Source organism: Falco rusticolus, chromosome 9, assembly GCF_015220075.1.
Source record: "Falco rusticolus isolate bFalRus1 chromosome 9, bFalRus1.pri, whole genome shotgun sequence".
Taxonomy (NCBI): Eukaryota; Metazoa; Chordata; class Aves; order Falconiformes; family Falconidae; genus Falco; species Falco rusticolus.
Genome location: NC_051195.1, coordinates 31,731,198 through 31,749,672, shown reverse-complemented (window position 1 = coordinate 31,749,672; position 18,475 = coordinate 31,731,198). Strand labels below are relative to the sequence as shown.

Genomic DNA, 18,475 nt, shown 5'->3' with positions numbered 1-18,475 from the left:
AAGCACAAGAAACAAAGCACATTAGCCTCTAGATGAGAATTGTATTGTAATCAGGCAAACCTTGTCCTTTGACTTAGGGAAAATAAATCATGTAACAGCTTGCTGCTCATTCTGGGGGCTTCTTATTCACTTCAGTGAATAAAAGCTTCCAGTCAGCACACCTTTTCCTAGTCCTCCTCTCTACACATACTTACATCTCCATCCACCTTGTCTGAGCATTACAGACATGACTCAGCATCTCCCTCCCATAAGGAATGGGAAAAGTCTGCCCAGTGGGGTTCATCTGGGACTCAGGAGACCTGATTTAATGCCAAGCTCTCCCTATGACAGCCTGCTTAGTGACTGACAACAGCCATGTCCCTTGTTCTGCCTCAGTTTCCCTACTTGCAGAATACAACAAACAATATTGATTTCTTTAGCATAATATTTGATCTACTGTCCATAAACAGCACTTGACTCCAATGAGAATAATGTTTGCCCAGAAAGCCAAAGATAGCCATTACTTGTCACAGAGCTGAATGCCTTACCCATGTGTTATGGCTTCTGCCAGGAATCTTATGAGTGGCTGAACTGCTGGGAACTTATCTTGGGTCACAGACATCCTCTTCCTAAGGCCCAATAGGTCACATGATGCTGTCTGAGAAAGATTACGCAGATGTTCTCATCACCTGATTTGTCTATTCAGGTGCCACAGAAAGACCTCTGCCTCTACTGCAAGTATCAGCAGCACAATCAATATTGTGCCTGTGTGGACTGTTTAGGTGAATTTATGCAGCAATCCAAAGGCTAACAAATAGAGTACTCCTCTAGCAAGCAGGGAGATGGAAGGAGAAAGTGACACTGATTTATCTGTGATCGTTAATAATGTTTTTAAGTCTTGCAAACAAAGGTAATGATATGGGTAATCAGCTGTCTTACTCCAGGGTATAAACCGATCATCTGTTGGGATAAAATGGGAATTCCTATAACACACATTTTCTTGCCCATTGTAAAGTCACTTGATGGTATTAGCAGATTGATGATTTTCTTGCAAAGTCCCAGCTATTCATTACTTCCAAAAGGTTTTGAAATCAGATTAGATGATACAGGAATGCAGCTCACTAGCAAATGCCAATATCCTTTCAATCATTTTGGTTTCCTAACTTAATAATTATATTTGCAATTTTTGTTCTCAGATCAAGTTCTAAATTATACTTTTCTTTCTGTGTGCAGTCATTTTCACAGATTCATTTTTATTTCACGGATCCCATTCTGAAGAGTTCTTATGCAGATTTACACGCTGCAGTTTGCACAGCCTCATGAGGGGGGACAGTGCAAAGGACATATCAGAGCCTTGCAGTAAAATCCATTGCCAATAACAGAGCCAGTCGCACCAAAAACAGATATTGCAATAAAGGGAAAAAGAAAGAAAAACTTAAATGCAAGATAAAACCACAATGGGGACAATTAAAACCTACCAGTCCTTTCTAAGGTATCTCATGGCACCTATGCAACTTGGATAAACCAGGTTTTGAAATCCGCCCTCCAGCCTTTCAAAAAATCCACATTTTTGGTAGACCTGAGAGTATGCACAGGCTGGCTGGTCAGCCCTGGTTCCCAAAAGAAATGAGCATAAAGAAGGATGGAGTTCAGAACCCTTCACTTACAACAGCCCCCTGTACATGACCCCTTCTGTTGTTTTCTGCACTGAAAGCTGCAAGTCAGATTTAGCTTTCTACAGACCTCTGGCAAAATCTTTCCTCTAGATTCCCTCTTCACCAAATACTCTGTTGAGCTTAGCAGCAGCAGCAGAAGTTTCAGAAGAAAATCTGTCTTTTTTTCAGGCAGCTGCTTCTCTTTTTCCTCAAGTAGAGTGAAGTGAAAAGAGACCAGATTGACGGGCAGAAGAGTTTGAAGGCCTCTGCTGGGCCACAGGAACTGAGGAACACTGTGTCTGTGTCTTTTCTTAAGAAAAACATGCATGTTGGACAAGAACTTCAATTCCTTCTAGGAAAAACAGTCTCTTGGTGTTTCTGCGATCCACTCTTCTCTCATTTGCTGAGATTGCTATCAGGGGTGCCAGCTATGGAGGGCAAAGGCTGGCCTGGTAGACAGAAGGGCAGCTCCTCTGGCCACATCCCAGCACAGGCACTATTTTCTATCAGCTGTCTGGTTTTGCCTTACTTTTCTCAGCACAACCACTCAGAGGTGGCAGACCCACAGTTCCCTACCCCTAAACAAAGGGGCAGAATCTTTCAAGGACATTGTGTCAGCTTGTAATTTTCTTTCCTGTATTAGCTCTTAAATGTGACAGCAAGACTTGAGCAGGAGGCAGAGAATGTCGTCTTGCTTAAAGAGGAAAGATGATAATAACCTTATCAGAAAGTGACAGGAAAATGACTCTTGGTTCCCATGTAATTTTGAACTCAGTGGGAGCTTGGACTTGGGAGCTGTTGCCCCACTCGTACTCATTCTGCTGTATCTTTGCTGAGTGCTAATCAGAACCTGTCCATGTTGCCTTCATACCTACATACTTTGCTGATGTCTTCCACAAGTCAGTCAGTTCTCCAGATTAAGAGTTAACTCATGGAATTCCTGGCCCCATGATAATTTGACTGCTAAATTTTGAAAGGGATGTAGGGGAAAAAACTTCAAAAAAATAGAAAAATCATTAATGTCTTAGAAATACAAAGAATGCTGTGTTTGGCCAAGAAAGTCCCTTATTGACAAATCTCTGTAAATGAGGAAATATACAAGGGATTATTATTTTTTTTAACATATATTTTTAGCATCCTCTGCTTGCCACTATTGGAGTATGGAACTGAGCTAGAGAGACCTCTGGTCTGACTCAATATGGCCTGCGCTCTTAATGCTCTCTTTCTCACCTCAAACTTCTCCTGGCATCCATCTCGCCTTCTCCAACATTTTTCATTATTTATTCATTCTGCCCCACTCCTCTGCCACCCAGTGATGTATTGCCAGTAATTTTATGGGTCTCCTGGGAAAAAAATGCTCCCACTTCATCTCTGGTAAAACTGTATGGCCATGTAAATGAGAAGGTGTTAGAAAGGCCAGGGCTCATAACCTACTCATTTACTACCAGAAACATTTTCTAATATACACATAGCCAAGGGCAGCAATCACAGCAAAGTTGGCAGACCAGCTTGTATTAAATCCTCTCACTGAAAATGTTAATGCTCAATGATGCATACACAGATATATATGGATCATTAAGTACACAGACATAGAAACACATATATATTTATATACACATATGTGGGTGTGTCTACATAAATATATTTATCAGCACAGACAAACTTAGTGATCCTTATCCATAAATGAGTGTCTGCACACACACATATAATGAGTCTACTGAAATGATAGCAAAGCTCTGCATGGCTATGAAGCAAAAAGGTTATTTCTCTCAATGTGGTTTTGGAGAGATGCTTAAAGCAGGAGATGAAGCAGCAGGGGTAATAATTATGAGTCAGAACTGGAACAACATAAAGACCTTCTCTGGACTCACAAAAACATCTTGTCTCTGATTTGCATGGTACAGACTAGCAGCCCTCTCAAGCAAATACTGCTTCTGTTTGGATGTATCACAATCAACTAAAAGGGGGATACAATCCGATTCCTTTCCACTGGTGGACCTCAGGCCAGTAACATGCTGTGCCTATGGTTTGTCAACACAGAAATGTTAGATATGACCCATTAGATTATGAAATCAGTAAAAGATTTACTAGTCGCCAGTGAGGGCTACAGGACAGAAATTAGAAAACTGTAGATTTCAAAAAGACTAGTGCTTTCTAGGCACTCATTGGGTCACCTAAGAATGTGCCTAACCCATTGCCCTTAGGCATTTCAGTTATTTTCTTAAAGGACTCTTTGTTTTCTGCAGATGCTTTTCTCGAACCTGCACCAAATGCTGCAATGTGCTTTGGTACACTCCTCTTGAAGTGCTGTGACACTAAGCGAGCTGAGCTGACCATCTTGTCAGATGAGACAAGTATCAAAACAACAGCAAAAGGAACAGCAGAAGTGGATGATCAGCCAGGGATGGAGGAAGGGAGAGTGGATTCACCTTGGTTAAGAAGTAGCTCCAAGTTAGACCATGTCACACAGTCTCATGGTACTTCCCTGTGCATCACAAAACTAGATTCTTAGCAGACCCCACTCAGCTATGCCTGAAAGCAAGTCATTAATTCTTGCACCCTTATAGCCATATGAAATAACAAAATCATAGAATAATTTAGGTTGAAACAGACCTGTGCAAGACATTTTGCCCAATTCCTCACTAAAAGCAGCTCCCAATTCAAAGTGCACCAAGTTATTCACAATCATACATTGACCCTACATGCAAATCTACAGATTTTACCATGCTGGTAAGTTCTATAGGACTGTCTTAGGACACAGCACAAAGCACAGAAATTCTAAAAAGCCTAGGGATGCTCGCGCATTACAGACAGACACTACCACTGTTCACATAACAGCCGTGAAGTGGTATGAAATTCTGTGCTAAAACCGTTGCTGCTTCCAACCGGCCAGAAAGCCCCTCACAGGATGTGCCACAAAATGAAAATTGGGAATAATAGTCATTCTACTGATATACTGTTTTTAATAAGGTAGTATTATGATGATATTTTAATAATGCAATATGTTAATAATAGTTAGAGTATAATGCCTATTTAATACACGTTCCCCTCAGAATATTATTTTTTGGAAGTAGCCGAACACAGACAACTTTGATGCAATGGAAGAAATTTTCCCTAACAGGAATCAGCTGAGATGACTAGATGAAATATTTTGCATTTTCCAGGACGAAAGACAAATTTTAAAAGCCACAAGCCTACCCAGTTTGGCGGTACAGAAATATGAGCACAATCTTGGTCTCTCTGCCTCAGTCCTGCTTCTGCTCTGAAAGCTCCCACTGATCCCATCATCAGCTGGAGGATGCTAATCCCAAACAGTTGTGCTCCTCTCATCAGCTTCTTGAAATCACTGAGATTTCTACCCACAAACACAAATTCCATGCACCTCCAACTGCCATGTGTCATCTTGGTTCAGAGGACAGCCAGTAGCAATAGAAAGGCATTGATTTCTTTTCAGCCAAAGCTTCCACGAGCTCAGCATGATCCTACACTGCCCTTTTAGATGAGTTCACTAAAATTCTCATTGTGGGAAATACCTAAGTGATCTGCATACAAATGGTTTGCGTATGGGCTTTACAAATGGGATCTTTCCTCCTCAGTTCCATTAATGCTGCGGATAGGAATATCTCTAAATATTTATGGCAAGTATCATGTGAAATTTCTTCATATGGCTTTTACAGACTATTAATAGTTTTAAAAATTGCTAATGATGACAGTAATAATAAAAACAATCCCAATAACAGTAGCAATAGTCATAATACTCCTGCAAAGATTTCAAAAGAGCAAGCTTTCAACAAAGCTGATACACAGTATTCAGCAACATAACTTACTTCCTACATTCTCCATCAGAAGACTACAGAGACAGAAGTAACAATAACCTTAGATTTAAAATGCATTTTTCGTCTCAAAAGAAAACTGCATTGATTTATAAAGTAAATGGGCTAAATCCACAGCTAGTTGAAACTGATTAGCTCCATTGATTTCAATGAAGGTGCTGATGTGTAGATTTATTGGAGCTCAGATCTGTGCCTCTGCGTGTGTGTGTGGTTGGAAAGATACACATTGTACATTGCACAAAGAATTTCACAGAAAAACACCATATTAACCAACACAGAAAGTGAACACATTATTGCTGCATTTGGAGAAAAATGAGTAGAGTGAAGAGAATGCAGGCTCTAATCTTTAGCCGGGGATTGGCATGTATTTCCTTAACAGGATGCTCGCTGTAGTCTTGTGAAAAGGCTCACAGGTGTATCATATGCTATTGTGGTTTGCTTTTTGCAAAACCAGGGGCAATATTTGCAAATAGCAAGGCAGCAGATGCACAGTTACATTCTTCTACACAAACAGGTACTCCACTTTTACTAAGAAACAGCCAAAGCCAAGGCATGGTTTTGGAGAAAAGGAAAAACTAGCAACCGCATCAGAATCGATACCACCTCTACACCAATAAAATCTCAACAGCTGTCTGTATCATACACAGAGTCTGCCTTGTTCTGCCCCAGCACTGTTTGGGAAACAACTTAAGAGTGCTGCTCCTACACTTTATAGGCATAAAGGATAACCATAATTACTTAGCCTGGCCTTCCTAGGACATTTTAGCACAGGAGATATAGATGGGCTATATGGGAGTTAGCTCCACTTTCCCAATCCTCCCAAGACTACAGCACCAACACATGTCTTCTGTCATGGCATAGATGGCAAAGAAGCAAGCTCAAATGGCCCTTTGCCAGAAGGGGATTTTCCCCCAGCCCCTTTCCTGCAGCTAAGTTGAGCTCAACTGCAGGTACAGACGGTACAGCACGTAGTCACTTCTGTTTCTGTAAGGCTGATGTAGGCATGGTGTTTGAAAGGCATACCAACCAAAAGCATGCAGCCCAGTTGGAATAAATTCAAATCACTAGCAGAAATGCCCAAGACACACAACTATTATCTGATCCAAGCTTCCTCAGAAAATGAAGACAAGCATACCCAGCAGTCTACTCTCAGTCTGTCACTACCTGTGACACCAGTAATGAGATCCACCTACGCATTTCTGCCACATAAGTAGGCAAAAGGACTGATGCCTAGAAGAAAATATACTAGGCCTGAGCCTCTTTTCTCTTGCAAGCAGTGAAAATCTGCAGGAAATTCAGGTGCAGATGCAGAAAGTAGGAAAAGCAAACTGACTGCAAGGTGAAATTTATAGTGTATCCCTGCCCCTGAGTTGGGTGCTGCAACAGCCTCTGATGTGGTTAACCAAAGGAACTCCATCATGCCACTGCAGCTACGTTTCATAGGCATGCCTCAGTCTAAGGCATCTTAGCCACCTCGCCTTCTGATCATTTTCAGAAAGCTTGGAATTCCAGCAAGCTCAGAGGAAATACAGGTAAGAAGGCATCTCAGCAAGCAACAAAGGCAGTGCATCTAGTCGTTGATTTGTTCAGAATCCCAAAGCAGTGTTCTGATCTGCTTTGTGCAACATTCAGATGACTCTTTGAAGATGCCTTTGAACTTAAAAAGTTCCCTCTCTCCCCTAGTTTTTTAAGCTCAGATCTCGGCCTGTTCTTGGGCCAACATTACTCCATCAATTACAACAGCCTTATTTAGTGCTTCAGCACTCTTGGGAGGAGGAAGGTTTAAGCACCTTCAGTGCCAGCCCAAGCTCTTTCTTCCATGGTATGGGTGAATCATAGTATACTACACTCCAAACCAGGAAGGCTATTTTGACCTCAGCTCTGCATAAGCATAATGAGAACACCTTTAGCTTGAGCTAAAACCAGATATACAGCCCACAATGCAAATAGCAAGCAGTGAGGTTGGGGATATTCATACTCAGCAGCAATCTCAAAAGACAGTCAAGCTGCACAACTACAGCAAGCACAGAACTTACATTAGGTGCAACCATACAGATCTCTGGCCTCTGAAGAGCACCACAGTCCCTGGCCCATCAGATCCAAGGAACACAATCTCAGCAGTATTTATGAGAAGGGACCTCTCTGGATGTCACTAGTCCAAGCTCTTACTCCAAAACAGACTGTCACCAACTGTAGATCAGAGCAGATGTGGCTTCATCTAGCCAAGGCTTGAAAACTTCCAGGGATGGTGATACCATAACTCCTCTGTAACCTGACTGGGGCTACACCACTCCCCAAAGAAGCAGATTTATCTACTGTCCTACCTGGACTCCCAAGCTACAGCTTGGGACCATCACTCCTTGTTACACCCCCTGCCACTATTGGGAAGGGTTTGCCTCCATCATCTGTTTGGTGCATGGACATTCCACCTGGGTCTCTGACCACCAGCAAAACCACAAAACACCACCAGGCCTTCATGCAACGCTACATGTGTAGCTACACAGTGCTGTACTGCACACTGTGAGGCTCACCATGCACTTGGGGATCTTCATGCACCTCTTCTGCCATTACAGTTTAGAAAAGTTAAGAGCTGCTATACTTACGTCATTATCTGGGTCTCTATGCCAGGATCTACAAGGGATCCATCCACAAAAAGGGGTGTCGATGTGAAACTGTATTTACTCCAGGATCTTCCCTCATCAAAACTCACCCTGGGATAGAAGCAGAGAAAATTTATACACATAAAAGGACTTACTCTAGAGCAACTGCAGCAATTAAATGTTGGCTAAGGTCTACAAGCTCCAGCAACTAGATTTATAGATAAGCAGCAATCTTTGCTATTTCCCAGCCCACTAATTCATGCTCTTGGTGTGATTTGAAAGATCAAAGCCTTAGAAAGTATAAACACTGGCAAAAAGGACATGGAAATACTTGATCCAGCTGTACATCAGACCTCAAGGGATCACGGGGCACTGCCAAGTCTTGTTTCTGGATCTGCAATAGCACCTGGCATGAGGCATCACTCAGAGCATAAGCAGCCCTGGCCTGAATGCATGAAAATTGCTGTCAACACCATGGGACATTTCGATCCATGCATGTATCAATGCCAGATGTCATTAGCTACAATTTCTCTAGCACTATTAACACTTCTTTGCACACCATCTCAGAGGTGGTCTCCGTTTTACAGAGAGGTGGAGGAAGGAGACCAAACTGAGCCACAGTCAGTGGTTAGTCTGGGTGCCCTTTGCTTGTTAGAGCTGCAAAGCAAAATTGTAAGCTGGCTAAAATGAAAGCATTTCCCTTCTTAGAAGCTGGCAGTATTCACGCTGTCAGTGACAAGCCAGGGTAATTCAGCGGCTTTTGATCACTGTCACTACCCACAACCACCATGCACCTTACTTTCTGTTTTTATCAAAAAGTGTGTGTATCCTAACCCAGCTGACAGGGTCTTGGTTGAACTGGCTTTTAGATTAGCAGAGGAGGGTTAGCAAACCCTGCTCACAGCTACGCCCATAGCAACCTCTGTACCTCTGAGAACTGCAAAGGAGCGAGCGAATGAACAGCCTAACCCACCACACCAGCATAAAGACTGGGCCAGGCTCCCGGTGGCCTCTGCCTTAGTGTCCTTCCCAGCCTCCCTCATGGCCCCCCGACACCCAGGGCCCAGGAGCCCCACTGGCACCACAGCAGGTGGTGCACCTCGGTTGGCTCCCAGCTTCCCAGCCCTCAGAGAGCTACCAGCCTTCACCTCGCCTCACCCCGACAGCCTGTGCCCATAACAGTGCAGGAAACAGCCAGAGGCAGGTGTGCACACCCTGCTGCTACTACAGCAGGACAGAGTGGTGTCCCGCCAGCTGCCGGCACCCAGCTCCCAGAGCTGCTGCCCACCAACAGCTCTGAAAGCAACCGAGTTTCTCTCTGCCACCAAGACTCTCCACACAACTGCTGCCGCACAATTTCTGCCCAGAATTTCAGCTCCAAATTACACCAGCAAAGGAAGAACAAACAGAGAAGCACAAAGGTTTATCGGCTATAAAATTATTTGCTCCTCTCCCAGCAGGGTCGTTCCAGAATTCTCTGTAATTCTGCAAGGTACCTGGGCTGTGAAGGCTGACAGATTACTCTCGATGGATGCTACCAAAAAGACTAACATGGCACAAACATCTTCTTTGAATAGCAGGTAACACTTCTGATTTTTAAGTGAACATAAAAAAGAAGTTTGCCCTGTCTTCCAGGCAAGGAAAGTTGAGGGCAGGGGGTGTGTGTGGGTGGGGGATGCACATGTGTGTGCATGCGTGCATGCATCTGAGTGCCTGGATTTGCCTGAGAGGGTCTTGCTGGAAACTGAACCCTCCCCACTCCAAGCAGGCAGCATCAGGGACACTATCTGAGATGCCACCGAAGGATGAGGAGGCCAGTATAGTATGCATTACAAACAATGGGTTACAACAACCTCAGTTCTCTAGTGTGAAAAGCCAAGTCCATTCCCTAAGTACCTGCTTATCACAGCACCTCGGGAAGCACCTTCACTGGACTCACAATGCACATCTGTCAGAATAGGAAGCCGACTATAGAGCAAAGACAGAAAGCTGGGAGTACAACAGCATAGAAAAAGCTTATCTGCCTTAAATCTATTTATTTAAATGTATGTATCTCCCCATACACCTGTGCATTTGTATGCTGTTCTGCTTGCATGCTTATCTATCTAAATAGCATTTCAATTTCTCGGAAATGGTATGCTTCATTAGCTTAGCTAAAGTTCTCTCAGCTTTTCAATTATCCGCCCCTCTTTTCTCCAGGATGAAACTTATTGTACAATGTCTCAGCCTGAGAACTAATAGATATACATGTACCCTTTAATCTATTCCACTCCTGCCCATAAAACAGGTGCTTACTGAGGCAATATGAAGCAAATTCCAAAGCCCCTAAGGGTACAATTTTGGAGGAAACCTGTTGGAGGTTATTGATAACAGCTCTAAATCACTACTCATTTAATAGAGTGGGTGGGGCACTCATAGTACTGCATATGCCATTTTGTGACACTTGGTGGAAAGGGAGAACATCTGAAAGGAACCTCTGCAAAGCAAACAAAGGTGAACTGGGCTCTCAGCCCCTATGGAAAGCCAACCTGTGACCAAATCTTTCCCAACATCTAAGTATACAGGCACTTGTATGTAATGTGCATTTTACATACAAAGAGCCTTCACAGCGTAAGACACAATTAAAAGTTACACCTGGGTTGAATAATACAGTAACAAATGGTTAATACATCAATTACAGCTCTTTCAATAAGTGGCTCACCTCTCACTCTTCCAGAGCTCAACTTGCCACAGCCTCATGTAGCTACAGCTGGTGACACCTAACACTTGGCTAACACGCACTTCTGTCTTGGCTCGTGCTTGGTTTGGTCTAAAGATTTCACCATGGTCTTGATGTCCTTTCTCCTGAGGGCACTTCAAGTATAGTTATGACTACTAAGTTACCTATCAGAGGCAAATGTTTCTAGTCGCACAACACTTTCTAACCACAGACAGAAAGCTGGAGTCTTCTGGAAGCATCATTATGGGTCTGCCCTGTTACTGCTCTCCTCTATATATCCATTTATGGAGGCTGTCGGCAAGAGGATGCTGGCCTAGACTAACCCCTGGCCCTGACTCAGTATAGCTACATATATTATGACTGTAATGAGCTTGCTTATGATAAAACAATCAACCTGTTTCCTGAACACTAGAAAGCAAGACGAAGATTGCAACCCTCATTTTGCATATAAAGACTTGCTTTAATCCCACATGGAGACACAGACCTCTTAGAGAACACTTAGTTCCCCTATCCTAGAAAAATTACAAAGCCTTAGGAATATGAGCCAATGCATCCTGTGGTTAACGATCTACTATCACACCAAAACTAAAGCAGTCATTTCTTTAGCTCCAGTGGCAATGAAATGTGCTCAAATGTAACATATTCAAACTTTAATAAGGTATATATGTTGCAGTCATCCCAGAGTTATCTGTCAGGTCAGGAATATAAAGTCCAGAGGCTTTTCAGACTGAGAAAGTAACCACTAATGTTCTTAAGGTACATGTAAGGAATATTAGCTTGTGATGGGTAAAGACAGCCTGTCTTGAGGTCTCCAGCTTCTGAATGACTGTAATTTAACTGAAGGATTTTGTACAATAATGACTCGGGTAGAGGAGACCTTAACACCTCATTACTGCTGCCAAACACCATTGCTTTCTTCTATTTGAACGAAGGCCACGCTTCCTTTTCTGCATGAAAAGCATGAGACGGACATGTGCTTAGCACCATCAAACTTAGAGACTCAGTCTTGCAGACAGGAACACAAATCTTGTCTCTGAAGGCTATTTCTAACTAATTAACTCCTAAACAACATGAGAATCTGGGTAGGTCAGTCCATTAGTCATGCCCCACTCAAGATCAGAGACTGCATGTGATGCTAATACACACATTTCCTGTAAACAAGGTTAGTTTTGAATTTCCAAATGCCTCTCCAATGCTTAGCTGGTGAAGGAGTGAGAGGGGTAAAGGCTAAGGAGAGGATAATTTTGAGTGGTACCTTTAGACCTTAGACTGTTAAAACCCATTTGTAGCAAAACAGTATCTTCAACTGAGAAATCATTTTGCCCTATTCCACCTCAACTCTATTCAGTTACCGCCACTGTGTCTCTGGAAATTGATAGGGGAATCCTATAGGAGGCAGCAACATCAGCACCATATCTCTGTCGTCCTTATCAACACCCACTGCTCTCTCGTCTCCCTCCCTTTACCTGTCTTACCAGTTTAATACTAAATTCTGTAAACAAAAAGCAGAAGTGAGGGACATATCCTCTCAGAAATACCTGAAACACAAAGGATGACTTCTTACTCGGTATATGTGTGTCTGTGGGAAAGAAACCCCACCTGAAGTCTCATAGTACCTGACTAGTGCAAAGAGTAATTCACATATGTCTGTGATTGTGCATATAGCCATTATATTTATAAAATGGTACAATAATCATTATGTTAGTAAACAAAAACAAAATGATGGTAAAATGCAGGTAAGAATGATCTCATTTGTTCATTTTGAGACACTAGCAGATGTTGATCAGATTATGCAAGAAAGATTAGCACAACTGTCAGCCTATACCCATCAGGAAGCCTTCGCAAAGTAACAAGTTTCCTTACCACATGTGCCGGATGGGCACTGATGTGTGTTTCATGGCCACTAGTGCCCCTCCCCAGTCCAGAAACCACACGTTGTATTCCTCCTCGAAGATCTGCAAACAAATTAGGTACTGCATGAGTGCTCCACTCCACTGGGAAGACTTAGAAGAAGAAGAATAGCAAAAGGCTCCATGCTCTCCCCTTTGCTCTGCAAAACATACCTGTCTCCAGGAATTTCCACCATCAGAAGAGATGAACATGCCAACATCAGTGTAGGAAAGCTCAGAGCCAATATTGCCTGCAACACAACCAAGCATCAGACATTCCCACATGGATGAACACAGAACTGCATTTTTCCAAGAAACCAGAATTACTTGGCCTGACCAGTGCTATTTTTGCTGCTCTGGATTCTGTTCTCATCTAGAACCAACACCATGGTCAGGCAGCAACACTCATTTACAAGAGCTGTGCCATTTGAAAATTGACGCTGGGGAGAAGCAGTGTCATCAGCTTATTTTCCCAAAAGATAGCATTGCCCATAACTGCAAGCCACTAAAAGCAGGCTTATTCTAGACAAGGACCTACATACTCGAAAATCTGTGTATGAAAACCCAGGCCCATTTGGAACACACAAATCATCAGAATGGCAGCAGAATAGGGGCCACTGTCCCCAGCTACCAGATATTTCATTCCATACATATTTTTCTCTGAACTTGTAGTCTTTGTGCTCTGGCTGGTAAGTTGCATCTCTGCAATTTGCCTGTCTTTGTCAAGGGTAAAGTAATTACCTCTGTCTCTACTTCCTGCGTAAGAACAAGCATCCAGAGGGAAGTTAGTCATATGGCTGAGCTTAAAGGTGAAATCCAGGCCTCACTGAAGCCCATAATTATGGGGCTAGAAAGTCAACTCAAGATTTTGTTCAAATGCTCAAACACGTAACTGATCTTATAACCTGCAGTCAAGTAGACAAAGCTTCTTCCTAGGTTTATGAATGGTTTGCAATTAATGAGGACCGTGATGTAATGAAATATAAGTTCCACTTGAAGGAAATCTTGTTTGTTTAGGTACAAACCTCACCTGGGGGCAGAAACGGTTTAGAGAATTAAGGTGGGTCAAATGACTGCAGCAGAGAAGCAGAGACAAGACTGAATGGCACTCTAGACAACATTGATTGTTCTCATTGACGCAGCTGTCCCAAACTGAGAGTTAGTGGTTACTTAGTATGGTTCTTAATTTTAATCTTATAATTTCCATTATGATGGAAACTGTTCTGCTGATAGCCTTAAAGGGTGAAGACTGCCTTCACCATGCATTAGGAAGCAGATATGTCACACATCAATGCAAAGAAAAGTTCAAACATCAATTTTGACCATTCATAGAGAAAGCATGGCAGAACACCATTTGGAGACACTACCTTAGAGCTTGAAACAGTTTTTTTTTCCCAAGGTCCCTTGTCTGACTCAGCCGAGAGAACCTCAAATCTTACAGTGAAAAACCTTAATACAGAGGAAATAATGAACTTGGACTAAATCCCCAGCCCTCTGGAACCTCTGAGAATCCAAGAGAATCCAAGATAGCTGCAAGACAAAGATGCCCAATATTTGAAAAACTTGCACAAGTCCTGAATACACCCTGTTAGCTTATTCCCCACACTGTCCTGAGGTCTGCATGTTGCTTCTGCTTAGAGAGTTAAAATTGTCACAAGCACCAGGTTCACTGTAAAAATCAGGTCTGCTCTAAATTAATTTGTTCCCACCTCCTCACTTCCCAAAGCACCCAGGGGTTCAGGGAAAAAGCTACCAGAGTCACCTAGGAACTGTTTTTTCTGTTGGTCTGTCAACAATACCTTCAATCAGTGCTAGGTGGGATTCTGGTAGTATGAACATCCATCCCATAGGAAGCAAGCAGATGTAACATGGACAGATACTCCATCAGGCAGCCTCCCAGTGATAATGGCCCACAGCCACCATACTGTGGTCAAACCCATGACCTTCTTTATTCAAAGCCCTTGAATTCTTTACCCAGTGAGCCATTCCTATACTTTCCAAATGACACTGTTTTTAAAGGAAGTGTAATTTCCACGAAGGAAGGCAGAATTAATACTTTTTCTTCAAAAATAGCAAAGGGAGAGGTGGCACTCTTACACATCTGTATCATCAACAAGAGCACAATAAAAACACACTAATGAAAATGTTAATTAAATTTCTGACATTTAATGTTGGAAAATGAGAAATTAAAAACCAGATGCAGGTTGACTTTCTCTTGTCACCACCATGGAATCCAGCTAGTCACGCTGTTGTGACAACACTGTTTCAAAAGATAAAATTTCTGGCTCAGTAAAGCAGGACTATTCAAGACAGGCTTTTCTGTCAGTGCTCAGAATGTGGGAAATACCACCTTGTCCATCAACCTAATCTTCTTCCCTGACACCAACAAGAATGACCAACTACTTTAGATGAAGGTACAAGGAAAACGTGCTATGGGCCAGTCGTATGGAAGAACAGTCTATAGGCGCATCCAGGTTCATGAGGATAAATCTACTGCGTCAGTCCAAAGGTCTGTTTAGCCCTGTGTCTTCTCATGAATGGAAGTCCTCAAGATTTAGCAACTGACTTAAAAGCAGAAGTACAAGTTTTGTATCATATTTTAAATATCAAAACTGGAAAAGGGATACCCAAACTGTGGTGAGGAGAGTAAAAAGGTGAGATTCTGTTGCTATCACTTCTTTCTGTCTGTTTTTCTGTGAAAATCTGTTATGTTATTTTCTTCATTCTCTCCATCTAGTTTCCTTCAGCTACATGGATGCAAATCCCCCCAAACGTAACTAACGCCCAAACAAGTCAAGATTTGACAGCTGTACAATTAGATACTAAAACATAATCCTTCCTTTTACAAGAATCTAACATTTGTCCTCATATCAAAAGTCCAAGTTTACAATCATTGCTGGAAACATACCACTGTAAATCAAAGTGTAAGACAGAGGGTGTTTGAGCAGCCATTGGCTGTAGGAATAAGTTGTAATGCTTATCCTGGAACACATTCACCAACACGGTGAGACGTTTCTGTTGTGAAACAGGTTAGTGGAAACAGATGTGTATATTCCCAGCAGGTTAAGCTTTTTATTGTACAAAACAGTAAGGCAGAAATTATATTCTGCCTTTTAAAGGTTAATTGTTAGACTGGGAAAGCATTAATCTCATGCACTGGCAGCTTGAAAAGAACCTCATTTACTAACAATTTAGATCAATGCCTAGAAGCTCACTGTCCTGCTGCCTCTATTTACTTCCTAAAAGGTTAAAGAAAAAAAAACTCTGCAATTACAGCATCATGAGTAGAGCTTGCTCCTAAGCATCCATCTAGCAAGTGTGACCTGCCAGGAATGATGACTTCACTTGGCTACGCATAGGAAGATCTGGAGGTTTATACCAAATTATCTCACTCCATTTGGCCTGGATCAGTGAACTGGAAATCACATGGTGTTTCCCTTGTTGAGATATAAATGTCATGAAGCAAACCTGTCTCTCAGGTTCTGGCTTAGTCTGGCAGACACATGGACGCACAGAAGGACATGAGAATGGAAATGGTTGGAAGAAACAGTGTAAATTCATATAGGCAATATGCTAACATGACACGCAAGCCACTGCTAGGCTGAGCGGGACAAAGAAGATAACCTGAGCCTTATAAAGAATGGTTAAGTTATTTGGACATATTTGTGCATATGTAGGAGCCTCCCTGTGAAGCACTATGACAGCCTACGTGCCTCAGAGGCCAGATTTCAATAGCACCAGCCATTCAGAAATCACTTTGTTAGCCCAGCAGCTCCCACAGAGCTATGGGAGTTCTGAGTGCGGTTGGTAGCCCCATCCATCCTGATTAGACTGCATGCTGTGCGCACACAGGGCCTGTGATGGTTGTCACATTAATTAGAGTGGGTCAGCCATTGCCACTGTGAAGCACTGTAGCAGGTTGCCATTAAAACATCAAGACCAGCCAAAGCACAATTTTGCAGAACAACCCACAATAACAATGACCCGTGCAGTGTTGATGAAGTGCTGCTAGTCTTGGAGCAGTACAGTGTTGAAAGTAGGTGTTGTGCACAAGACAAGCGCTCACAAAGTCCAGGCTTCACCCGACTTTGTAACAACTTTGTGACAACTCTATGCTTGCTGCTCAAAAGGTGGAATGTATTGATACCTCCTAGGAGTGCAACTGTGATTATAGGCCCTGTTCTCATTCATAGTAACTCCAGCAAGCAGGTAGACACCTACGCTGGTTGTTGTAAAGATGTCGAGAGGAGTTAGTAATGATCCTTTTCAGGTGTGGGCTTAGACCTGCAGAGGGTTCTTGTAGGGCAAAAAATAACTGACAGGCATTACCTTTTTTGACGTCAGGGACCATATGCCTTCTCCTAGCCCATAGCAAACATTAATTAGCTCAGCACTTGCTGAGACAGAGCTGAAAGCTTTTACAGCAACAGGAAATATCTCTACACTGTCTGGCTCCCAGTGAGGCATGGCTGAGCGGTGAGAAGCACTTATGTTCTTACCTGTTGCCACCAGCAGCCCAGGAGCTGTCTCTTTGCTGGAAATGCTTCCTGAAGTATATGGATTCTCTGAGAGTTGCAGATGTAAGTGCAATGAGCAAAAGGGCTGTTGACAGGAAACAAACAAAAGGCAGAAGCTTTAATATGCAACAAGTTAAATATCAGAGGAACCCATGGCAACTGCACACAGATGCTCTGAACCTTCTGAAAATGACCCCTCTGCTCTTAGCACTGTTACAAATAGCAGCATATGTTCGTTTTCTGAAATGGCACCATAACAGCAGCTGAGAGCAAGAGAAGCAGGGATGCTGTATTACAAGCAAGCATGTCTGCATTTGTTTTTACAATCTGATCCAGAGTACTTTTTCCCAGAAACATTCTTATTCTGACTTAAGTTCCATAAAAAAGGCCAAGAAAGAAGGTCAGAATTTTCCCTTTAAATCTATGAAGCTATAGAAAAAGAAATCTATTTAATTCACGTAACGCTCAGCAAGTTAAGAGAGAAAACACAGGGAAAGTTTTGTTAACCCTGTGACTAAAATCAGCAGTTCTGAAGGAGTCATTGTGCTTTGGAAAAGGTCTGCCACTCACCAGCTGGCAAACTACAGGATCCCCTCTTAGATCGGTGTCCGGTGCCTGCAGCAAACGCCAGTCCCTGCCCTTGTTGTAGGTAATGAAAGTCTTGATTTGGTCATCTATCTTCCTGTTAGCCAGGAATATGCCTTTGATCCCTGCTACCTAGGAAAAATGGAGAGAGATGAAAAAATACATCGGAAGAACAGGCTAAAAGTAAGGCCCATCTGAGCACTTTCAGGAGTGGAAGGTCCCTGAAAAATCAATAAAGTCATCTCAATTCAGCCTTAGAAGACTGTGAATGGCATTACAAGTACATCTTGATGTTGCCTGTATAGCTGAAAGACCTTGTGCAGCCTCTCTTTGAAAAGAAAAAGACCAGGATGTTCACAGAGCAAATCCCTTAGGAAACAGCCCACTTTGGGATTTCCTGGAGTGCTTGCAGACAGGCTGATGATGGACTTGAACGTACAGCATGCACCACATCACACATGAGCTCCGTGAGCCTAAGGATGTGGTCTGCTCCACTTACTCCCCCAGACTGCATTAACATGGGAAACAGCAGGTCACATCAGCAGCAGTGTGGGATGCTTCTGTGTTGGACTTTATTTTTTCTTTCACACAAAAGATGGAAATCCTGAATATGCTGAAACACTGATGTTTGGCAAACTTGATTTCTTCACTCTCCCTCCACTCCAAATTCTGTCAAAATCAACGCAGTTGTTCCAAAT

The 18,475-nt window shown here is 42.7% G+C and overlaps 1 protein-coding gene across 1 annotated transcript in view; it reads right to left on the bottom strand.

Annotated features, from left to right (window-relative positions):
* The window catches only part of SORCS3 (sortilin related VPS10 domain containing receptor 3), a 304,316-nt gene that overhangs the window by 47,095 nt on the left and 238,746 nt on the right, over window positions 1–18,475 (bottom strand). The window contains exons 10-14 of the mRNA XM_037400038.1: window positions 17,763–17,909; window positions 17,175–17,277; window positions 12,850–12,926; window positions 12,650–12,741; window positions 8,071–8,178 (exon numbers count right to left, since the gene is read on the bottom strand). Of these exons, the coding sequence (XP_037255935.1) occupies window positions 8,071–8,178; window positions 12,650–12,741; window positions 12,850–12,926; window positions 17,175–17,277; window positions 17,763–17,909 (527 nt within the window). The remainder of the gene's footprint in view (window positions 1–8,070; window positions 8,179–12,649; window positions 12,742–12,849; window positions 12,927–17,174; window positions 17,278–17,762; window positions 17,910–18,475) is intronic.